Source organism: Macrosteles quadrilineatus, unplaced genomic scaffold (assembly GCF_028750875.1).
Source record: "Macrosteles quadrilineatus isolate MER2022 unplaced genomic scaffold, UCM_ALF_1.0 Scaffold_8__2_contigs__length_117827958, whole genome shotgun sequence".
Classification (NCBI taxonomy): domain Eukaryota; kingdom Metazoa; phylum Arthropoda; class Insecta; order Hemiptera; family Cicadellidae; genus Macrosteles; species Macrosteles quadrilineatus.
The window spans coordinates 10,276,578-10,301,037 of record NW_026542601.1 but is presented as its reverse complement, the minus strand read 5'-3'; the positions used below and the strand labels follow the sequence as shown (position 1 = coordinate 10,301,037).

Genomic DNA, 24,460 nt, shown 5'->3' with positions numbered 1-24,460 from the left:
TGTATACTTTTGCATAAGTCCAAATATATTGAACCCCAATTGCAGTACACGTGTGCACTCAACGTTTAAATTCTTCACTATTATAAATATATAAACATAAAAGTAAAAACCTTTAACCAAGAATTATAAACAATAAAAAGGGATGGAAATGCGCTAATACTTTTATCTTTAGTTCTATATCCACAAAATCTAACATAAATATTGTTAAGTGAATAATAATCGTGCGTGCTATCTCAGGTATTCATGCCTCTCAATTTGTCATTAACCCACACCATTACTGTCATTAAAAGTAGGAACTCCAATAATACTAATGCGAAACTCACATCCACCAAAGCTGTGAAACGTTATCAGACTGACGATTAGAAATGACACCAAACTTGATTGAAGCAAAAATTACGAGTGGTAAGTTTAAAGGAGAAATAGCCTTTAATTCCAAGAATACCAATGATTTAATCTGATTTACCCTTTGAATACAAGTGAATACAATTTCCTTTTCGTCTTGCTTTTGCATTAACCATTTAGGCATAAGGTCAATCCCTGAATATTGTCGGTTTATTTAGAAAATTCATGCTTTTCACCCGGACAGCTGTATGTTGTGTGCTCACGTGGTGGTTGGTACGCCTAAGAACTTATATATTTATACACCTACTGAAAAAAAACTGTATTTATCCACTTCCACTGGTTTTTTTTTTTAATTTACTGATACGCTTTTAGGAAATGATCATTTTAGGATCATGTTTTTTGTGTGTTGGCACCATAGAATTATCACTGAATTGAAAATTGATCAAATAGTTTCCAAAAAATCTTGTTGTTGACAGACAAGGGTTGTGACAATGATAACATGGCATTCTTCATTCCAAATAGCAAAGTTTGCCTGTTTACAGATATACACAGAGATGATATAGGTACATATCATGTATCCTTGACCTTGACATTTTGACTAGGACATAATGATATGTACAGAATACCTACTATGACATCATATTATTATGAATATTCTTCCCAGCCACTGATCTAAAAAAATCTAAAATCATTTCATGGTCAGTCTGCGCTGTGTAAAATTGTTACAAATCTATTATTAATTTGAAAATAAAAAAATATTTAATTATTGAACTATTGTTACCTTAGCCTTTGTTCTTGCAGAAAGATGTTACAACCCTCCAATATATTTCACCACAGTGTGTGGCATCATCAGGAAGACAAGAAGTACTATTTACAAATTACATACAGTTTATAAACAACGATGTATATACACACATCACAACTAAGTACGTTTGCGTCGTGGCGACTTCGCGAACGTGAGTGCGGGCGCCGGCGCGGATGCGCGACGGACACCTGTAGGGCATCACACAAGCACTGTTTTTGTTCACTGACCTACTGCCGAGAAGGGTTGGTTTTGCAGGTTGAGAATCTATGCTTTGTTGGGGTAGGGAACTTTCACTATTGCGGGGTTGCCAAATCGTTCGTAATTTTACATCGTTGTTCGCTTGGTGTTGTATTTTCTATGACAAAAATGGTTTCAAAAATGACTGAACTGTTGTACTATATCTGGGGAAGGGGAGTGCATCCGTTCACACTAAACGTGTTTTCTCCGTACGGGTAATTATTTTTTAGTTGTGTAAAGAATAGAATGAGAGCTTTCACACTACACAGTTACAGTGGCAGCAGTAGTCCATTCAGTGGCACAATCTTATTTAACCATATCGCAATTAAGTTTATTGAGCAGAAGTCCATATATTTATTTCATTGAAAACTCTTTTTTACCATAACGAAAGAATGTTACCTAATTTAAGGAATCTCCAGAAATATTCATACATTTTATATATTATTAACTGGGTTGGAATTTTTTAAATATCCATATAAATCTTCTTTTAGTTTTAGAAATAATGCAATGTGAAGGATTTTTCACATTTGGGGGGTACCTAATTTATAGGGGGTGCTGATGGAAAATTTGTGGAGGGGAGGGCACCCCTGATTTTTGTTAAATATTTTTTTTATTAGACATTCTGACATGTTAAAATTATAAACCAATTTCATAATAGCAACTCTTGTCCAAGTATATTGGTTCATATAAACTTTTCACGAACCTCCCTGAGTACTGTTGACTCTATCAGTCTAGCCAATCATATGATAGCGTAGAACTCCATTAAAACCACAGTGAAATCCTTTACACTCAGATGTTTCGAGATTCGAGCTTCAAGTAGACCCCAGTCTTTGATTTGAGAACAATGTTGAACCATGGAGTTATTGGAACATCAGACGGGAGCAGACGGAACCTCCGCAAAATATTAGAAACCACAGACTTCACCTCTAGCATGGCGTACTTTTGACCTGTAAAAGAGGGTAATTATATTTAGGTTGTCTTATACTTTTGGTAAATTGTAGCACTAACGTGTTTTCTAATCTAATGTAAACAGGACATGTCTATAAAGAAGTTCAATATGAATGGGTTATTTTAAAAAATTTAACGGAAAAAGCTCTAGGCCAAGTTTTGTATTTTACTAAAAGAACATACTCTTTCTATAAATTCTAGATTGTATTTTAGTTGTTCAAACATCAACAAGAAATTCAAATTAATTTACAGTACTAAGTTAAAAAACAGTTATTTTGACTTTTTTATTTGGTAGCAATATTGCCAACTGCAGTGTATAAAAATCAATCCATATACATTTCAATCAATTAGTTTATATACCTAACAAAGTAGTTGTGTAAGATTAAGTTTTGTTGCTGACAAGAAGTTTAACAATGGAAAGAGAAAAATAACTGCTCAAAGTACTTTCTTAGTTTTCTAATAGGCCGAATAGAAATTGGATTAAAACCTAAGTCTTATTGATGTGTTCACACACTTCTCACCTATACAGTTCCGAACGCCAGCACTGAATGGGACAAACGTGTACGGGTTTGCTGCCTTCTGGTCAAACCGGTCTGGGTCAAAGTTCATCGGGTCCGGGTAAACGTCTGGGTCATGGTTCATAGCCTCTATGAGTACCATTATTGAGATGTCCTTTGGTAGAGTATAGCCACCTTGACAATAATAACATTGACTATGGATACTTAAGTAGACATCCCATCTATATTGACCGGCAGCCACCAATTTTTTATAAAAAAAAACAACATAGTTCTGTGAGCCATTCACAGAATGCACCAGTGTATAAATAGTATGTTTCATTACTATGACTGAAGGTGGCATTTTCCGACGCGCACTCAAGTCCAAACCAAATTTCACGTGCGAAGCAAAGACGAGCGAAAGCGAGGCGAAGCTAAGGACAGGAATAATAGAGCAAGTGTCGGAAAATAAATTTAGGTATTAAATTTGTTGCTGACCAAGTGGATAGAGCATAACAGTTGCTATAGCTCTCAATAAGTCATTCCATTAATTTAACTTGGTGAAAAAAACTGCGTATTCTACAAAAATTAGTAATTTAATTCAGCACAATCTGTCGTGGCTCACATAACTACGACGGTTTTATTTTTAAACCTGGAGACAGCTTTAACATGGAGATGGGATGTCTAGTTGTATTAATAGTCAAAGATAATAGTGTAACATTATAGGTTATTTATTTAGTCGTAACGGAGATCCTTTGTGCCATTATACATGACATGTTTCACAAATATTAATTCATTTATTCTACACTCTGATGAGGCTGCATAAAATGGATGTATAAGAATAATTTGAATTCACACATTTAACAGAATCATTTTAACAAACTGAGTGGTTACTGGTATCGACGTTATCGTGGTGACTAAAGAACAGCTGATTGTTGTCAGTTAAAAAGCTACAGTACAAGGAAACACATCCCTTATAAATTCATATAACGACCGTCCAACATTTATAATTGGATTCAAATCTTTATTGCCTGAAAAGCATCATTATTTCCAGTTTGCCCGTGGTGCTTTTTATCCTCTTCTATTGTAAAAACAATACTCTATCTATTTACTCATGCAATAAAATCACTATGTGACAGTGACATATTTATTGTACGCTAAATATGAATGCAAGGTGACAGTATAACAGAGGAAGTTGGCCTGTGTCGCATTGTTACTAACTAAGATCAGCTCATTCTTTAGCTAGGAATAATAATAATTTAATTTTCCTTTGAAATTATTAATACCAATTTTAGTTTTGTTAGTTTCTAAATGAGTTAGGAAGACTATATCTTATCTACTAATATTATGAATGTGAAAGTTTGCGTGTTTGTTTGTTTGAAGTTCAATCACGCATTAACTACTGGTCGGATTAAACTGAAATCTGTTATGCGATTAACATACAGGGTGAATTTTAAATGAGTTCCCCCCCTACTTTTTTCTGCATTTCTTAAGATATCATCTCCGGACCACGTCAGATCATTGTTGAGTAGTAAGTACTTCATTTTGACTGGGTATACATTTTTGGCCGCCGTCTTAAATCCGCCATATTGGATACAAAGTTTTTTTTCATATGTAAAGGTAGGGTTGTGACCCATTATTTCAAACTAGAATTTTACGCTGATTACAATGCCGCAATTAGTTTTTAAAAATCTTGATCCGTTCTAAAGTTATGAGGACTTTTTATAACTTTATTTTTAGCGCATTTAAACATTGTGCATTTACAAACTAAGACCATAATCTCAAAATAGTGCTAGATAAAGATAAGTATACACCACCAGTCATTGTCGACATATTTTCACTTCGTTATGACGGATGTAGTTTTTTCAGCCGCCATCTTGGATCCGCCATTTTGAAATGTGATCAATTAATTTAAATCTGAAGGTGGTGTTGTGACCCATCATTTTGAGCTACCTTAATATACTGGACTCAATGCTGCAATCCGTTTTTGATTATCAAGCTGTCTTGATGAAATATTAAAATAGTCTTATTTAAAATTTCAATATTTCAAAAACCAAAGATGCAAATGAAAAACGGATTACGGCATTGAGTTCAGCATAAAAAGGTAGCTCAAAATGATGGGTCACAACACCACCTTCATATTTAAATTACTTGATCACATTTCAAAATGGCGGATCCAAGATGGCGGCTGAAAAAACTACATCCGTCATAACCAAGTGAAAATATGTCGACAATGACTGGTGGTGTATACTTATCTTTATCTAGCACTATTTTGAGATTATGGTCTTAGTTTGTAAATGCACAATGTTTAAATGCGCTAAAAATAAAGTTATAAAAAGTCCTCATAACTTTAGAACGGATCAAGATTTTTAAAAACTAATTGCGGCATTGTAATCAGCGTAAAATTCTAGTTTGAAATAATGGGTCACAACCCTACCTTTACATTTGAAAAAAAAACTTTGTATCCAATATGGCGGATTTAAGACGGCGGCCAAAAATGTATACCCAGTCAAAATGAAGTACTTACTACTCAACAATGATCTGACGTGGTCCGGAGATGATATCTTAAGAAATGTAGAAAAATGTAGGGGGGGAACTTATTTAAAATTCACCCTGTATAGACATGACTATAATATAATAACCTCGTCACAGCTCTGAAGTTTACGTATATTACGGCCATTTCGGCATCAAAATGCCCTCCCCAGATACACATATATCCACCAGAATTGGCGTCGTTAAACTTTACACACACACACACGAACACGAAAAACATAAAACACTCTGCTAATTAACCATAAAACACATAAATGCATCGGACATTCCGAATTTCGAGGTAATAAAAAACTGCTTACTATTCAGTAGAAGATCATCACTACTTTTTCTAGCTATAAATTGGACCGTCGGATATCTTCGTAAGGTTTCCTTGATTACTTTGTCCAAATACTTCATTTCCTGCAGGTCCTGAAACGTAGCTTCTCTTTCACTATCTCCAAAAATTGTTTTCAATTCTTCCAAAGCTCTTTCCTAGACAAATATTAAATTATTAAATACAAACTTTTTTTGAATAGATACTAACGTATACATATATTTACCCACGTTGACAAATTGTGTGAGACAAATAATTATTTAAAGAAATAAATAAATATCTTGCTCAAATGTTTTACTATTTCTGGTTAAGTTAAACAGGCAACAGTCTCACGGTACGTACAGAGTGCACGCCGATTCAGATTTTCGGCGGCAGGAATTGCACTTGCATTTAAATGGAAGTGGCCGTAGTAGCTGCCGGTTTCCGAGCCCGTGCGCAAGCACCTGCTTACCGGAATGAATTCTTCATTCTGGTTTCAGATTCCAATTCAGATTTTGCTCATACGAATACCTATATAATTAAATAAAAAATAAACTATTCACACACTTTTCCCAAAAAGTTCTATATATCGGCATTAATAGATGAGTGAACGAAGTGAACGAATCTATGTATCGTGAAATAGCGGAGTCGGAGAAAAGTTGTCCGCTTGTGTATGAGTGTGTGAGTGTGTGTGTGTGTTCGCACCAAAAACTCAAGAACCGTCGCACTTATAGCGTTCAAATTTTGCACAAATAATTATGACACCAGTGGGAAGACACCATTAAAATTCTAGACGATTCCGCCCAGTTGTAATTATAGAATACTTAAAAAAAATTTTTAAATTTGTCCCATAAGAATAACATTAGGACTATTAGGAGCTACCTTCTTCTTCTTTTTATTTGTTTACGTTTTGCGACCAACAATTTTGTTGTCTACTTAAGACAGAGAGAACGACTTTTACTCTAAGCTCTTTCATTCATGGAGTAAACAGTTTGGCGTCTATGAATATATATCATTATAATTTCACAGCTTTCAGAATAATAAATTGAACTTTATGTTCAGTATTGAAATTCATCTTTAAATTAAAAATAGATATGTATGTATTTGGAAAAAACCAGCTTTTTACATTATTCAATTTAATGTTGGCATTGAATATTAAATATTCAAAGATGTTGATATATTTTTATACTAAAATGCTATGTGTAGGGGGGGGACAGGTCCACGACGTAGAGAGTGGTAAAGGAAGCGGAAAGGTGAGCAGTGAAAAGGAAGGAGTACGGGAACCCTTTATGACTGTTAAATTAATGTATTTGTAATACTTAAATGCTATGGAAATATAGGGAAACAGGTCTACGATGTAGGAAGTAGTGAAGGAAGTAGTCAAGGCGAGCACTGCGGAGTGTAGAAACCCTTTGTGACAGTTAGATTAATGTACCTACAATACTAAAATGCTAAAGGAAGGGAGGGAAACAGGTCCACGACGTAGGGAAGCGGTGACGAAATTAGACAAGGCGAGCAGTCCGGAGTGTAGAAACCCTTTGTGACAGTTACATTAATGTACCTGCAATACTAAAATGCTATAGGAAGGGATGAAAACAGGTCCACGACGTAGGGAAGCGGTGACGGAATTAGACAAGGCGAGCAGTCCGGAGTGTAGAAACCCTTTGTGACAGTTAGATTAATGTACCTCCAATACTAAAATGCTATAGGAAGGGATGAAAACAGGTCCACGACGTAGAAAGCGGTGAAGGAAGTAGTCAAGCCGAGCAGTCCGGAGTGTAGAAACCCTTTGTGACAGTTAGATTAATGTACCTGCAATACTAAAATGCTATAGGAAGGGAGGGAAACAGGTCCACGACGTAGGAAGTGGTAATGGAAGTAGTCGAGGCGAGCATCCTGGAGTGTAGAAACCCTTTGTGACAGTTAGATTAATGTAACTGCAATTCTAAAATGCTATGGGAAGGGAGGGAAACAGGTCCACGACGTAGGAAATGGTGAAGGATGTAGTCAAGGCGAGCAGTCCGGAGTGTGGGAACCCTTTGTGAAAGTTCAATTAATCTATTTGAAATTCTAAAATGCTATGGGAAGGGAGGGAAACATCTCCACGACGTAGGAAGTGATAAAGGAAGTAGTCAAGGTGAGAAGTGCGGAGTGTGGGAACCATTTGGTGACAGTTAGATTTATGTATCTGCAATGAAACAGTTGCAATACTAAAATGCTATAGAAAGGGTGGGAAACAGGTCCATGACGTAGTAAGTGGTGAAGGAAGTAGTCAAGGCGAGCAGTGCGGAGTGTGGGAACCGTTGGTGGCAGTTAGATAAATGCATCTGCAATACCAAAAGGCTATGGGAAGGGAGGAAAACAGGTCCATTTCGTAGGAAGTGGGGAAGGATTTGGTATATGCGAGAAGTTCTGAGTGTGAAAACAGTTTGTGGTAGTTAGATTAATGTACATTCAATACTAAAATACTGGGGGAAGGGAGGGTAACAGGTCCACGACGTAGGTAGCGGCGATGGAAGTGGTAAATTCAAGCAGTGCGGAGTGTGGGAACCGTTTATGGCATTTAGATTCTTTAGTTAGATGAACATTTATTGGATTTTTAATCATTTTTAGATTATATAATAGCGCTATCGTTGTTATAAATCATCATTGTAAGCAATACGATATTTTTTTGGAGATTCCTCACACTGTGCTTTGGAAATTTATTTAAGTTAGATTAGTTAGTTTGGCTTAGTTTTTTTTATGATAGGCCTCATAACAAATATGGTAATAGGCTTCATTTAATCAAAAGACGTTTTGTACAGGAACAACGGATTTACCTCCTATCGATAATTGTTGGAAATCCATTACGTATATTACCAATGACTTTGGTTAATTAATGGACGAGAAGTTAGGATTGTTGTTGGCTGGGATTTGGTTGATTTGCCCATACAAATAACATTATTGTGTTCACCAGTGACACCGGTAAGTATGCTAGGTGTGGGTGGACTCTTTCATTATTGCGCTCATGTTCACTCATCCCGTTACGCGCAGAATAAGCGTACTACTAGTTAATACAACGCCGAAATATAGAACTTTTTATTTGTGAAAAGTGTGTGAATAGTTGATTTTTTATAATGATTTAGCCGTTTGGCAATACTATGAAGAAACTATATATAATTAAATACATTTTGTTTTTATAGTAAGACTAGCTATACCCGCGGGCTTTGCCCCGTTTAACTTCATATGTGAGCTCGTTTGCATGGCTCAATCACGTCCTGGTTGAAGTTCGTTCGCTACGCTCACTCACCTTTAGGTTGGAGCTCGTTCGCTGTGCTCACACGTCCTGGTTGAAGTTCGTTCGCTACGCTCATTCACCTAGAGTTGTTGCATTGCTAACAGAGTCAGTACCGGCAGCGTATTTCCTGCTTCCACTGTGACCACCAACAAAATATCTGACCCAGATTAACCACGCGCCAAAAATCAGAAACTGAATCGGCGTGCACTCTGGACGTACCGTAAAACTAGATTGGAAACTTTATTCATTCAGTACAGTACAATAACTGTCAACTTATTTTGCAAAGTTAAGATCTTTTGTCAAATTAGTGTATCTTTGTCATCCGTAAGTGTATGTATTGTGTTAAACTATTTGACAATGACATCAGCTGAGGGACTTGGCAACTGTATGGTGTCTTTGATGTCTTGACATCTAAACATGTTCTACCTTTACTGATGATGGAACCTGTACCTGTGATTATGGAATAATTACATAAGTAACCTAAGTTAAAGATTATATCAACAGCTTAGAGGCTTTATAAAACATATGTTTAAATCAAAATCCAACTATTGTAACACCATTTGTTTTTACCAACACCAAATAAGTGGAGAATCTGATAATATGATTAATTTTATTTATCAATTTTTATTATCAAGATTAAACTTACCTGAACATTTGGATTCTGAGATAAAGCGTAGAGGCAAAAAGAAGTTGTAGATGTAGTGGTGTCATAACCCTGAAAACAATGACATTTCCTCATGAAATAATAGAGATTAGTGAATAATGTCATAGTTAGCTTAGAAGATCTAAAACGTACAATAAATCTCTCGACTCTAACTTTCTCATCTAAGCTTACTAAGCGTGTTAATTAAAAAAAACTTCCCAAAATCTATTACGGTAATCTTATAGAATTGAACACCAGGGCCGCTTTTATAAATGGGCCTGGTGGGGCCGAACCCAGGGGCACAAGAGGTTTTAGGTTTTTTGGGGGCGCAATGAAGAGAAAAAGGAGGAAAGGGGCACAATTATCTCTCGGGCCCAAAACATCAAATGCAAACCGGAAGCCTGTTGAACCCGATAGAACATTAAAGAACATTAATAGTAGTTTATGCAACGATCGCGTAAAGATACTTTTAACAGCGAGTGTTGTTAAGACTATTCACGCAACTTGCGTATACAACTTTACCTACGACAGTTTTTTAATTACTTACAATCACTACCCTACTCATTATTTCTACGGGAGGTTATGTTTTCGTTTATAACCTCTCATTGCCCATGACAGTGATGCAAAAAAACATTGTATCCACTGAGCTAAAATTATAACTGGAGGTAGCACTGCCATGGCAGAAGTCTGTCAAGAGCGTGTCGCTGATTTTGTTAGGTTGGTATAGCAGTGAGTTTTTTTAACCAATGACATGGCTTCTATAACTAGGACTGTATAGCAGTGAGTTTTTTCATCCAATAACATGGCTTCTTTATAACTCACACCTCACGCAAACATGGTGGCTGGCGACACGCATCTTTGACATTCAGTGCTACCTCCAGTTAGAATTATAGCTCAGTGATTGTACCAAACGGGTCTAACTTAAGGGAGGTACAAATGAGGCAACGATGACATCATAGCTTAGTTCAAAATTCCTCCGTTAACAGCGTTGTAGTAGAGAGCACAGCGCGTAATTTACTTCACTATTAGGCCTAGTTAATTATGAAATAAGAAAAATTATCAAATTAATCTTAAAATTTTTCAATTAGGCCTATTAAATGAAACTGTCATAACCTAACCAAACGTGCTGATAATGAAAATTCCGAATGAAGGTTTAATAATATAAATATAGTTTTGTTTATAAAATAAAATTATAAATGCCTAAAAATTCAATTTTTAAATTTTTTATTATGAAATTAAACTGGCATAACCTAACCAAACCAACCAAACTTGCTGATATGAAAAATTTGTGGACAAAATGTTAGTGCTGCCAGCGGGATTCTAACCCGGTACCTTCGGATTATCAGCCCGACACGCTATCCATCACACCACCGATGCCGATGACTGAATTTCGTATCGTTGCGGTAATGGTGTTCCCTCAAGAGGAGATCTGACAGCTGACGTCATCGAAGGCTCTTCTGTACCTCCCTTGAGTAAATACCGTACCAAACACTAATGCACCACTCAACAATTAAATTGGTCAAAACAGCTGTTTTGTTGAAATTTGAAGCATTACATTTTTACTTCTTCTCTCTCAATCCTTGACCCTCATTGGTACATTACCGAGTTCTTAATTAAAACAACAATGCTGTTAGGTAAGTAAACAATGCTGTTATGTGAATCTTTTAAATTCTAACAACTGAACTAAATCGGCTACTTAAAAAAAAAATGGTCGTAGGTAAAAATGATATTAACACCCTCTCAGAATCAAATATGTAAATTATCTTATAAAAAAAATTGATTATCTGAAGACAAATATGAACAGACCTCAAACTAAATTAAGCTAATCCTCAAACTAATATGAGGGACATAAAGAATCATTGGTTCACCTCAAACATGAAAGTATCCACTTCGTCCCTTATTTCATCATCAGTCATTCCAGCTCCTTCTGAGTTATATTGCAGCAAAAGGTCTAGAAACACCTTCTTCTTCTTGATCCCTGCCGGGAAACAAAATAGACTATCAACATTTTGAAAGGAATAGTAGTATTTCATAACAAGTAGTGAAAGTGACACCTTCATGTGCGCTCTTAAGTTTCATGAAGCTTCACGCAGGAATATTGAAGTTGACAGAGTTTAAAAATCGTCATGAAAATGTCCATGATGAAGAATGCTCGGTCTTTGATGGGCTAACTCAAAATAAAATAATTAATAATGAAGGTAATGAGGTTTTTTCTACAATTTATGTAAAATCGTCTAGGCGAGCCCAGGTTTTGAGTACAGACCTATAATATCAATCAGGTATTACTTTATATGTCTTACATTTAAATGATTTCCAATTTCAGTACCATTGTAATTTGAATCCGTAATGGTGGGAATTTAACTACTTATGTGTGGTGAAACTACAGAGTAACATAAAATTAAAGTGATCCATAGAGAAAATTTTTTTTAAATGAAATGATGATGCACGATGCACTCTTGAATAATAGGTGTCAAGCAATAATATTTTTTGTAAACAATAGTTAACTAAATAATTAGCCAATTTTTTGTCCAATTAATTAGTATTAATAACTACTTACTTGGTAGGTTAATAGCAAAAATCCACAAATAATATCACACACATTGTGTACTTTTCGCACCTCTATATCATTTATATTTTAGCAGGGTTGACATCTAAAATGTGATTGACAATTTTAAATTTATTTGATAGTATTTACATTACCCATCTCTTTGTCCTCAAAAGACTCTTCTTCCTGAGAGGGCAAAGTATCAAGAAGTTTGGCTTTGCGTTCTTTCATTACCTGTAAATTTAACATTTTTCTACAAGTGATATTCTCACTTACAATGCAAAATAGAAACAATCAATTCAGTGGGAAAGAGATTACCAGTATTGATATGAGTAACCAAAGAAATTAATGCATTTTATGCTAGATCCATGGCCATGAAGGTTAGTCCACAGCTCTTCTTTGTAAAATCAATGTTCTCATCAAATGTAAAAAAATAAGAAATCAAAATACTTGCTGATTATTACAAATCTAGTCCGATTAGGGGTTTCCTCAAATATTTCCTTAAACAAGCCATTATTTCCCATTTAAATAACATTAGATTTAACGAGTACTTAGGTGTGCTGCTACAGGGAAGGTAAAAGGTATTTTTTTACAAATGTTAATTGTATAGTACGAAATGAATAAATTTGCAAAATTTGATCAATATATAAAAGAATTTATTTATCAAAATAAACACATCTGCTTTAAAAAATAAGGTTGCCAATGACACAGAAAAAAATATATATATGCTCAAAATATTGAAGGATTATAACAGCTAATAATACTGATTAATTTAGATGTTTGCCGTATAAATGATTTCTCATCATAGTCAATGAACCTCTTAATGTTTCATGGATGATAATTTTCAAAAATGATCTGCCCAAATCATATTGTTTCCAAAAGTTCACAAAAATTTTGATAATGTTCATCTAGAACCAATAAACGATCCAATCACCTCCATTTTTGAAATTTTGAAATTTTGCTTGAAATATTCAAAGGTAGATTCATACATAAATAAGCAAACTACAAAAGTTTTCTTTTTCTCCAAAAGAATAACATGAAAATTTTAAATGTATAGTTTTTTGGAATGTAACCTTTAATTGTACAACAATGCTTCAATAAGCAAAATTATTTGTTATTTTAAGCTCTAGATAATGGCTGTAATGCAAATTGGGCATTCCCATGTTTTAAAGGTAAATAAAAAAATAAAAAACTACAGAGGATGGGATGACCTATAGAAGTTAAGATTCATCGTTATACCATTACTGAAGCACATCCCTTGTGTGCTTTATTAAAGAGTTGAAACTTCTGGGCTGAGCTTCATTTTGACAATCATAAGTCCAAGATTATGCGTAATACATAAGTTCCCTACCATTGGTTTTGTTTTAACATTAATTTTAAAATCACCACATACAACCCTAAAAAAGGATAATCAATTTGATTTTATACACTAGATAATGTTTCTGTTGCTGGTAAACGAGTTTTTTGCATTTTGATTCATTGCTAAGCACTCTATACTCACGTCTTCCGTCACACTGTGGAGGTAAGCTATCAGCTGGTCGTGCCGCCGCCCCGAGGGCAACAGCGGGAACAAGAAACTCCTCTGTAGAAAGTCAAAATTGCGATGCGCCATGATTTCTTGTAGCCTGTTACAGACATTTTATATTACATAATTAGGTAGTACTTTTGTAGTAGACATCCATTCCCATGTTAAAGGTGAAGCCAGTTTTAGAATGAAAACAAATATAGTTGAATTTAACTAATTAATTGATGACAATTACAGATTTGTTGTTAAATGTGCCAAACTGAAAGGACCACCAGTAATTTAAAGAATTCCCTCAAGTGTTCACTTTAGTTCATATAGTGAGGTCTCTGAGTATAGGTGTTATGTTTTATGCTATAGTATACTCTTCAATAGACCACGATGTATGTAAACTGTTTCATGTATCAACTATCACCGTAACAGAAACAAAGGGAGAAACTTGAGTCTTGACAGTAGCGCACTCTGTGACTGACTCATTTGACTATGCTCCATTTTAAATTAAAAAAATTTGCTACAGCTGACCCATAAATGGGAGTCTACTTCAGCACAACAAAGTTAAGGTAGTTATATATTTTTGAATTGTTCTAATTGTAAATTATGCTACAAGGACAGGGAATAGTGGCAAGGGGGGGGGGCTATAGGGGCTAATGCACCCCCAATATACTCTAGAAATATAAATAAACATACATTTTGTTTTAGAAATGTAACAAGAGGTTATTGGACTTAGTTCTAGACGTAAAATGGCTTTAAAAGTCACCAAAGGGTCTAAAAAATTATAATTTTCCCCAGACCCCCCTTCCTGGTGTTGAACACCCCCGTTAGCCCCCCTTGACATGGTCCTAGAGTCCCCCCTGACAGGAAGTATGTGTTCATGGTGCGAGATGGGCTGGAAGTTCTCATGCAAGTATTGTAACAACTTCTTGGGTGAGTTGGTTACATACTATACAATACCTTTTGCCGTGTGGACTTACGAGCAACAAAAAAAAAAAAAAAAAGAAGTAAAACATTAACCATACAACAAAAGAATACTATATACTACTGTATTAACACAACATTTTAACATAATTTTGATGTTATGCTTTCACAGTGAAGAGTATTCCAAAATTAATGAAAGTTTCCAATATTATTATGAAAGTGCAATGTGAATTTTTGTTGATATCTATAGCTTTATTGTAGCTTTGTTGAGAGCCTACTGAAGGAAGTCATGTGCCTTGTTGAACAAGTGAACTGCAAGTGTGGTTGGTAAATTAATTGAGCTCCTGCTGGCTTTACCCAACTTGGTCATTTTACTGGGCTTTTTTATGTAAACAACTACTACTCAGCTAAACTGGATGAAAATTATCAATCAAGCATTTTGCAAAATGGAGGTAGTGTGATTTTGTTACTACAGTACTTAACTTACTCATTGACTGCTTTGACATATTTTGATTCCTTCAACTGTGCATTAATCTCCAGTCCCATGGCAGTTTCTGAAACAGTTAATTATTACCATATTGGCATTTTCTTATTAAGCTTATAGAATCCCAAGCGCTATTCTTTGTCTCATGCTAAGCTACCTCCTAATATAATTTTGTCTGTTGTGATGCATATCTTAGTTTGCATTAGTTTCCTTGCAACGTCTTCATGATGGATACTTGCAATTATTCATGAGAGGGAAAGGGTATCCATTAATAATTTCTTATGTCAAGAATTGATGACACAAGGCTTGAAGGCTTTTTTTCATTTCTTAAATGTCACACAATAATGTGATTTATGTAAAAAAAATACATGATAATGCAAGAAAAACTAGCTCTTTTAAATTTTGATTTTTTAACTTGCCAAACAGGTTTCACGGTGGTTGAGGGTATTTTGAACTTTCCTGGTTTCCAAACTTCCCTCAACCGTTGTCAAATGGCAAAATTCAAATTCCAACAGCCCAAATCCAAGAAATAAAATGGGAGAAGTCCTGCCGTAACTCTACCCTGTGTCCATCGTTGCATCGTCCGATCGACTAGACCGCGATACTACTGACCGCGAGTGTGTAAATACAGTATAGACTATAATGTTAGTGATAAGTGATTAAGTGACCCCTGAAAGGGGCCACAAGGTGGAGAAACGCATAGGGTGAAATAAACATCTAACCTACAAAAGCTCAGGCAACAAAAAAGGTAAATCTAACATAATTTAAGTTCTTGAAACTGGGACGGCAAAAAAAATTACATACAAGGCTGTAAAACTCGTGTGTAGGATATGAATACTACGAAAGCCTCAAATTGTTAAGATCTAGACTCCTTGTGGTAAATTACCGTTTTATTATTGATGGTTAAATAAATAAATACACTGTTATTTTACAGTAGTTTAATTTAAATATTGGTTTAAGCATGCATCAGGAATAAACCTAACAAAACTGGACCTCGTAATCCCTTCTAACTTGCGAATGCCTGAGATTGATGTGACTACTCTACCAGTACTATCCGCTATCCGGTGTAGAGACTCACCGGATATCACATCCAGAGCACACAGAGCAATGATAGGCATGATGTCAACCTCTATGTCTGTCAGAGTGAGCAGCTTCTTTGTCAAGACTTGAGCATGTTTGCCGAAAAGTGGGACAAAGTTCTCAAGCACCTTAAAATGGAAGGCTGGAGTCAAAATCTTCCGGTGCTTCCTCCACTTTTCTCCTAAAGAGAGTATTAAATATTAAATATTTTTGTTAATTATTTATTTCTTTATTAGTATTCAGGAAACTGTATAGTGCTCATTTTTGCATTTAGCTAGTCAACTGTTGAGAAAAATAATCGTAGTGGTTATAGTATACCTAGTAGTAGTAGTACAAATATATTTGAGTTATTACTCCTTACTTTCATATTCAATTCATATTCATATTCAAAAATCTTTATTCCTCATAAATCATGTACATCAGTGATAAAATGAATAGTGATTCAATGAATTTATTACTTGATCAGATTCATTTTTTTGCGATAGGAATTGTTTCATAAATAAATTGCCCATAAACTGTAAAAATTTGTAATTTCTTAAAATGTTCTTTTGTCGAATCATCTAGTTTAAGCTTAAGCATAATTTTGATAGCCTCTTTTTGTCGCTTCAGAATGCTTCACATATTTATTTTTTTTGTTACGCATTTAATGCTAAGCCGAATGAAAGATGAGACCAAAATCTTTGGTTTTATCGACTTTTGGATACTGAAGTAGACTCATCTGTATGGACCAGCTGCAGCCAATTTTTATTGAAAAAGAAAATAGAATGAGCCAATGTTTAAAATTACTATACTCATCATACAAGCATGAGTATAGTTCAGTGAATGTAATTGAAGGGTTGAAAGTTGAAATACCTCCACTCGTCAATAGGCCCTGGTTCAGCCAAGGGTACAGCGGCCAGTATAGCGGACCTTTGTCAATTATAGAAGTGCTGCCCAGCACTAGCTGCAACACAACAACCAGTACAAGTAACATCACAAAATTTATATAACTTAACTGTCAAAAACAAAAATCTTTAGGAGAATATTTGTATTTCCTATTGATTTTTAAAGGAAGCAGGTACGTTGGGAATCATGAATCAACAGACATGTTGCTTAAGTCGGGCTGGGGACATGTGAGAGAAGAAGAGGGGATTAAAAGAAACTATAAAAAAAATGTGGAATGTTAATGATGGAAGGAAATCTCTTGGACGTCTGAAGAGAAGAGGAAGGACAAATTCAATAAAGATCAAATCCCCCGCTACAGTAAACCTGCAGACTAAAAGAATTTCAAACAGTCTGATTGGACTCATACAAGACATATTATTTCCCCATATAAAATACATTGGATTTAATGAGTACCTAGGTATGCTGCTAAGGGAAAGGTAAACAGGTGGTTTTTTGTCCAAATGGTAGGAGCTTAATTTTGATGTGTTATAAGTAAATCTGCCAAGTTTGATCAGCTTATATCCATAAGCAAGTGAATTACAAAACATTTTCTTTTTACAGAAAGTAAATAAAAGAAAAGTCTTGTAACACTTAAAACATATATTTACGCTTACACTGTTACTCACAAGACGGTAAATATATACATAAAAGATGGTAAGTGGTGATCGATTTCGATTGGACACTCCAATCATAATCAGACCCAATAGGCGAAGCTATTCATAAGACATTCGCCTATTGTTCAATTTTACAACAAAGCTTTAATATACAAAATTATTTGTTTTTTAAGCTCTACACGGTGTTTGTATTAAAAACAGGGCATCACAATTTTTAAGCGAAAAAATTTAGAAAATCCATTTTTTTGGATATTTCAAAACCCTTTAACGTTCGCATGACTCGATCTTGCTGGTTCGCAAAAACATTTAAGTCTATCCTGTCCAACACCTTCATGCTAAATTTCATCAAAATTTGACAAAAATTACTTGAGTGATTGTGTTCACGGACACACACACACATATATAAAAATTTGAGCAAATAGTGTTTTTAGCCTCCGGGGACATCAAAATGAAAAAAGTAAATCGGTCCCAGGCCCAGGTCTTACCGTGCCAACTTCGGTAATAGCTACACCATATTGAAATTAGCTAAAAAATAAGGTAAAAGCCAGTTTAGTAGAAGGGGGAAGGGGGAGGAAGAATGACCTTGGTCCCTCAAAAAAACATGTCACTATTGTTTTCCTATAGACCAGTGTTTCCCAACCACCACAGTGTACAGTGTTGTGCCAGTAGGCCTCTCTGTAGGTGTGCCGCGAAATTTTAAGTAGGCCTAGTTAAACAATTTTTGATCAAGAAAGAAACTTTTAATAAACATACGTCAAGCACAAGTTTCCCACCAGAACTGAAACTGGGGTTTATTTAATATTTCTCACTCATTATTGGTAAATTCATACAACATTTTAATCAAGCTCAATGTTTTATTATTATTTAAAACTTTCCACTTAATAAACACTAAATACTGTAATGTACATATGTTGGATAACAAATGTGAGTTTTATATTTTTTACCTTGGTAAACCCACCTTTATATTATATACATATATATATTTACTAGTAAAAAATAGGTTATACGGAGTAAGATGTAATCGAAAAAAAAAGATTTTTTATGCACTTACTAAATGTAATTTTAACCAATGATATTTTGTAGACAAGTGTGCCCCCGTGACTCCAAAGTTGTTCTAGTTAGTGTGCCCTGAACGGAAAAAGGTTGGGAAACACTGCTATAGATAGACAAAGACTTTTTAGTTGCCTACCTCAATATCTGAAGGGTTTCTCAACCCAATGATTGGGTCAAAGCCGAGTTTGAAGCAAAACACAGAACCAAACTTGAATGACAGCTGCTTCATTGTTTCTGTCACCTCTGTAAAAAAATTATAAATTTATAAGTGTTTGTTTGGGATGCATAATTTTTATTTATTTTTTTTTTAAGAGGTTGGCGGCCTCTTTTAACCTTGCATTTACCCGTCCACAGACTATCTGCCCGTGAATGGAGCGTATCCAGCTTGAAGGGGTGAGCTGGTACAGTACAAAGGTGAACTGTACTGATAACATGTTTACTGCAGTGACCAGGATCCGAATCCACGACATCACTGCCTTGGGCCCGAAGTTCGTGACGCTACCGACTGAGCTTGTACTTGACATGGCAAGAGGTGTGTTTAGAGTTAAAATCATCGATGATACAGGCTGAAAAACCCCGTTTTTAGTAGGGGAAGAGAAATTACAATTAATTGCAGTTGAGAGTTAAGTGTATGGTTCCATCAAGGTCAATGACAATTGTTGAGCTTCCATCTCTCTCTAATTATCATGATTATACGTCTGAAATGACAAATAGCTCATATTTAAGTTCTACTGGTTGCCTAACTTACCTTTACAAGAAGGTAATACTGTAATACGCTAAATATAATAGTGTACTGTCAGTTACATGAACAAAATAAATTTTTTGTAAATTGTAATTAGGTTTTTAGCTGTGTAGTTTCTTTTTGTGATTTTTTAAAACCTGTATAGGTATATATTTTTCAATGTTTATTATATTTCTTTTTTGGAGATATAATATGGGCAAAGTGTTAGATGAATTTACTGTTACTGTTTACCCAGTACACAAATAAAAAACCTATGAATAGTAAATGTTTAAATCAACCAAAACCAGTAGGCATTACTGGAAGGGAACTAACAGCATAAAATAAAATTTTCTAATATTGCCTGATTGTTTTTAAAGTCTGGGCAGTTAAATAAATGCACAAGATTTTGGTATTGAATAAAGTTACAAATTTTACAATAACTATTATTATTGAAGTTATTATAAAATAGACCAAATAAAACTATTATATAACAATTAAATACTTAACCAAAGAATTTTATTTTCTTACCAGTTCGAGGATAGTCAAAATCCAACAAGTTTCCTATAATTGGATAACCTTTAGGTCCAGGTAATTTCTCTAGCATTCTCTCTGTTCTTGATTTAAAAACAAAGAGTCGTAAAAGTACTAGAAAAATAATGAAAATCACCAATTCTGCAATCATTCTGGTTTTTAAATCTGGAAAAAAATTAATTGACATTAACAGTTAATTATTTCAAAATGTCTATCTGTTGCAGACAAACTTAAAAGAGAGAACTTAAAATTCAATTTCATATAATTGTTTTGTTTTAAATGAACATGTATATGTAGAATATATAGGAATATGCCTGGTATAGGAATACATACCAGGTAATTTCAACTTCAAGGAATAATATTCCACTTCTTTGAAGGAATAATCATCACTGGTGACTTCAACCAACCTACAACTGACTGGACTTCGTTTGAAGGGGCACGTGTGAATAAATCGTCTCAAGTGTTGATTGACCTTGCTTCAACTTTCAATCTCAACCAACTGAATACCACATCTAACAAACGAGGTGTTACTCTTGATTTGATATTTTCATCTGTATCATACTGGACCGTTGAGCAGGCTCTTGACATTCTAATCCCCCAGGAGGAAGATCATCCGGCACTATCAATGGCTATATCCATCCAAGACCAGACCTCATCTACTGGTATCCAGTTCATCCCTGACACTAAACGCTGTGACCATTTGATGGTATACGATTGGATTTCTAAGCTCTCATATCCTACGACCAACATAGAGTCTGCTGAAGTGGATTTTCAAGCTTTTTGTTCTGATCTTACGAATGCCGTATCTACATGCAGTCCCTTGATGAAGCTTGGTAGATCACCGTTTCCTCGATGGTTCTCAGTGGACTTGAAGCGCCTAATTATCTTGAAGAAAAAAGCCCATAAAATGTACAAGATAACATCCAGCCAATCCCATTTAAGGAATTTCAATCTACTTCGTGCCCAATGTTCCATTATGGTCGCCCAGTGTCGTCAAAGGCATCTTGATCGAATGGATACTTCCATTAGAAACAACCCTAAATGTTTCTGGAATTTCGTCAATGAACAGAGGAATACGTCGTCTAGTCCTAATTCAATCCTTGTAAATAATTCTGTTGTTGTGAAGCCAGTCAAAATCTCACACGCCTTTGCTGACTACTTTTCGTCAACTTTTACTGAGTCAGATGAAGATCCTCCAAACCTCGACTTTGTAAATTTCAAGACAATATCATCATGGCGCATCTCTGCCGAAGCAATTGAAGAAAAACTCTCAAAGCTGGATCCTAACAAAGGGGCTGGTCCGGACGGCATCCCCCCATCAATACTGAGGTCTTGCAGCACTGTTATTTCTCCTCATCTCGCCATCTTCTTCAACATTTTCTTCTCTAATGGAATATTTCCTCAGTGCTTAAAATCTGGCTTTATTGTGCCTTTATTCAAATCTGGCAACCGTGCAAAACCAGAAAATTACCGACCGGTCGTCATCTTAAATGCGGTAGCTAAGGTATTTGAGAGCTTAGTACTTGATGGCCTCGATTTTGAATTTAAAACACTGATCTCGCCTCGTCAACATGGCTTCCGCACTGGGAGATCTACTACAAGCAATTTGGTCGTTTTCCAAAACTATATTACTTCGGCCTTCTCAAGAGGCAACCAAGTCGACTGCATCTATCTGGACTTCGCTAAGGCGTTCGACAGGGTTAGTCACAAGCTTCTCCTCGCCAAACTTGAAGGCCTAGGCTTTGTTGGACCTCTGCTTCAGTTTATCAGATCCTACCTTCAGGGACGCTCTTTAAAAGTTAGATGTGGGACTGCTTACTCTTACCCCATCCACGTACCATCTGGAGTGCCACAAGGATCTCACCTCGGACCCTTTCTATTCAACTTATTTATAAATGACATTGGCGACACCTTGGATTCTGAGTTCCTTCTGTTCGCGGATGATGCAAAACTTTTCTTAGAGATCTCCAGTGCTCAAGACTTCACTCGTCTTCAGTCATCAATAAATGCAGTGATGAATTGGTGCATTGACAATTCAATGAGTCTGAACACCTCTAAATGTGTCGTTATGTCCTTTTCTCGCAGTCAGAACACTCATGAGCATGGCTATTTTCTTGGGGACGACCCTCTGCGTAGAGTTTGGAGGTATAAAGATCTTGGCATAATAACTACTCCAACACTTCATCCAGGAGAGCATATCCAACAAATTTGCCACAAATCAAGTTCCACTCTGGGCTTTCTCTTCCGCTTCACTCGAGGACTCTCCATTAATGCCTTGGTGTTGCTTTTTCGTGCACTGGTTCGTCCCACCCTCGAATACAACTCTCCTGTCTGGGCTCCATATCAGACTGGACTCATATCTTCGCTGGAGAGAGTTCAAGTTCGTTTCATTAGGGTCCTTGGCTGCAGAATGGGATATCGCTACCTTGATGCTCCCGTGAATCTCATCAGATCTCAGTTTAATCTATGCTGCTTGGAAGATCGGAGGAAAATTTCGGACGCTCTGTTTCTCATGAAGATTGTAAGTGGAAATATCGACTGCCCTGAGCTTTTGGGAGGAATACCATTCCACGTTCCTGTCCGCACAAGATCCAAGGATACGTTTGAGCGGAGGCACTACAATACTGTATATTTACAGCGAAGCACTATCCCTCGCCTTTTGCGGGTCGGCAACGAGGTCGGCGCAGTGTTGGATTTTCACCGTTCCAGCGTGGCTGCTTTCCGCTCCAATCTGTGTCGCCTCTTCTCTGTAAATAATTTGTAGTTAATGCTTACATCATGTTAACGGCACTGTGTTCAACCTTCGATCAGCTATTTATTTTTGTCACTTTAGTATTTATATCTGTTTTTGTCATGTAAGTCTTGCTTAGAGGATTCCAAACCGTGTATTTATTGTTTTGTTAAGTCTTGTTTTGTTATTGTTTTAAAAAGTTTATCATGGTTTCCATCTTCATTGTTGTGTTTTTCTTGTTCTTGTTATTGTAATTTATTCAGAATAGCCTTTATTTGTTGTTAAATTTGAGTTTGATAGCTACTACCTTAGATAAAACATACAGTCTATGCTACTACTTACTGTACCTCTTGTAAAAATGGTGTTACCGTGGAAATAAATGAATTGAATTGAATTGAATTGAAAAGGCATTCGAGTTATACCCCCGCCGCAACAAACCTGCAGACTAAGCAAATTTCCATTTGCCTGCTTTTTCAGAAAAACTAATTTTACTCCATATAAAAATAAAACCCCCATAAACCCTTGTTCCCACGGCCCAATCAAGCTGGTTCGCAAACTCATTCGAATAAGTGTAGGTTTATACAAAATTTAATTAAAATCCGCTCATGTTTGCTCAAGTTATCGTGCTAACGGACATATCTGTTCATTAATATATTATATGAATTAGAACGAATGGTGTTTTCGGCCTCTGGGGACCTCAAAACAAAAGAGTAAATTGGTCCCGGGTCTAGGTCTTACCATGAGACCTATGGTAGTAGCTTATTACCCATATGGAAATTTGCTAAAAACCATGATTAAATTAAGTTTGGAATATATGTCTTCAACACACTTTTACACAGATGGTTTTTATCAAATCCCACCCAATTATAGCATGGTGATAATTCAAATGTTGAGCCCAAATGATAATTGACAGCGATAAAGTTACAAACATAGTTGGACCCAGATAAATTAATTGTACAAGTGTTTTTTCAATGATTTAATATTGTAAAATAACATAAAACGCAAACATTTTAATCAACATTGTAGAATAACTCTCTTTCCTCACCAAAAAATATTCTTTGACACAAAAACTATTTTAAGCTGCTCACATAACAGCTCAAATACATTTTGCAAAACAATTCAGTTTGCTATACAGATTTTAAGTTTTCATTTAAAATAACAACAAATAACAAGATAAATTTTAACGTTATAGGTAGTTAGTGTGTTGAAAGAAAAACATACACTGCAGCTCAAACATTGCTGTTTTATATTAAACATTTTCACACACAATTCCACATATATTGTGGAAAATCTAAACCATCAATTAAGTTAATTCTAAGTTTAATTATATTTGCACTCACTATAAAAAGGAATGGAGAAGTGTTGACAATCACATCAATGCAAGACAAAACAATCCCGGAGACTACTTCCTTTACATAAACAGTTCTGCCAAACTCCCACAACTAAATGTTGATTGATAAACTGGTTTTCCACACATAGTTGGTTGGCATTCCTACCAACCACACGTATCACGTTCAAGGACAAACAGTGAAGAAACCTAACTCATGACTCAGCCAAACCATCCTGGCCAACAACAGCTGGCAGTTTAAAACTGTGCATGGTACCCCTGGTTTTTAACTGTCACAAAAATAACTGGCATTAACTTGAAGATTACCTGAAAATTTGCGTTGATATCAACTTATTATCAAGTCATTGATTGATAAAAAACTACATTAGATAATTTAGTAATTTAGTATGGACATTGTAACT

General features: G+C 35.5%; 1 protein-coding gene across 1 annotated transcript; it reads right to left on the bottom strand.

The window, feature by feature from the left end:
* Positions 1-2,031: 2,031 nt before the first annotated feature.
* LOC128999783 (cytochrome P450 4C1-like) lies at positions 2,032-24,164 on the bottom strand. Its single transcript, XM_054426455.1, has 13 exons — positions 24,052-24,164; positions 19,978-20,145; positions 18,865-18,971; positions 16,990-17,080; positions 16,136-16,318; positions 15,061-15,127; positions 13,638-13,761; positions 12,292-12,370; positions 11,460-11,569; positions 9,595-9,663; positions 5,679-5,850; positions 2,854-3,024; positions 2,032-2,331 (listed from the first exon to the last, which is right to left on the bottom strand). Exons 2-13 carry the CDS (start codon positions 20,129-20,131, stop codon positions 2,174-2,176), a joined length of 1,485 nt encoding a protein of 494 aa, XP_054282430.1. The 5' UTR covers positions 20,132-20,145; positions 24,052-24,164; the 3' UTR covers positions 2,032-2,173.
* Positions 24,165-24,460: the final 296 nt, after the last annotated feature.

Bases quoted from the DNA above. Each gene is read 5' to 3' on its own strand.
- LOC128999783 (XM_054426455.1), bottom strand. From the start codon at position 20,131: ATGATTGCAGAATTGGTGATTTTCATTATTTTTCTAGTACTTTTACGA. The intron at 11,570-12,291 runs GTAATGTAAATA...GTTTCCCGGCAG, and splicing joins TTTTGAGGACAAAGAGATGG to GGATCAAGAAGAAGAAGGTG. The intron at 2,332-2,853 runs GTGAGAAGTGTG...CCTCTTTTACAG, and splicing joins TGGCGTTCGGAACTGTATAG to GTCAAAAGTACGCCATGCTA.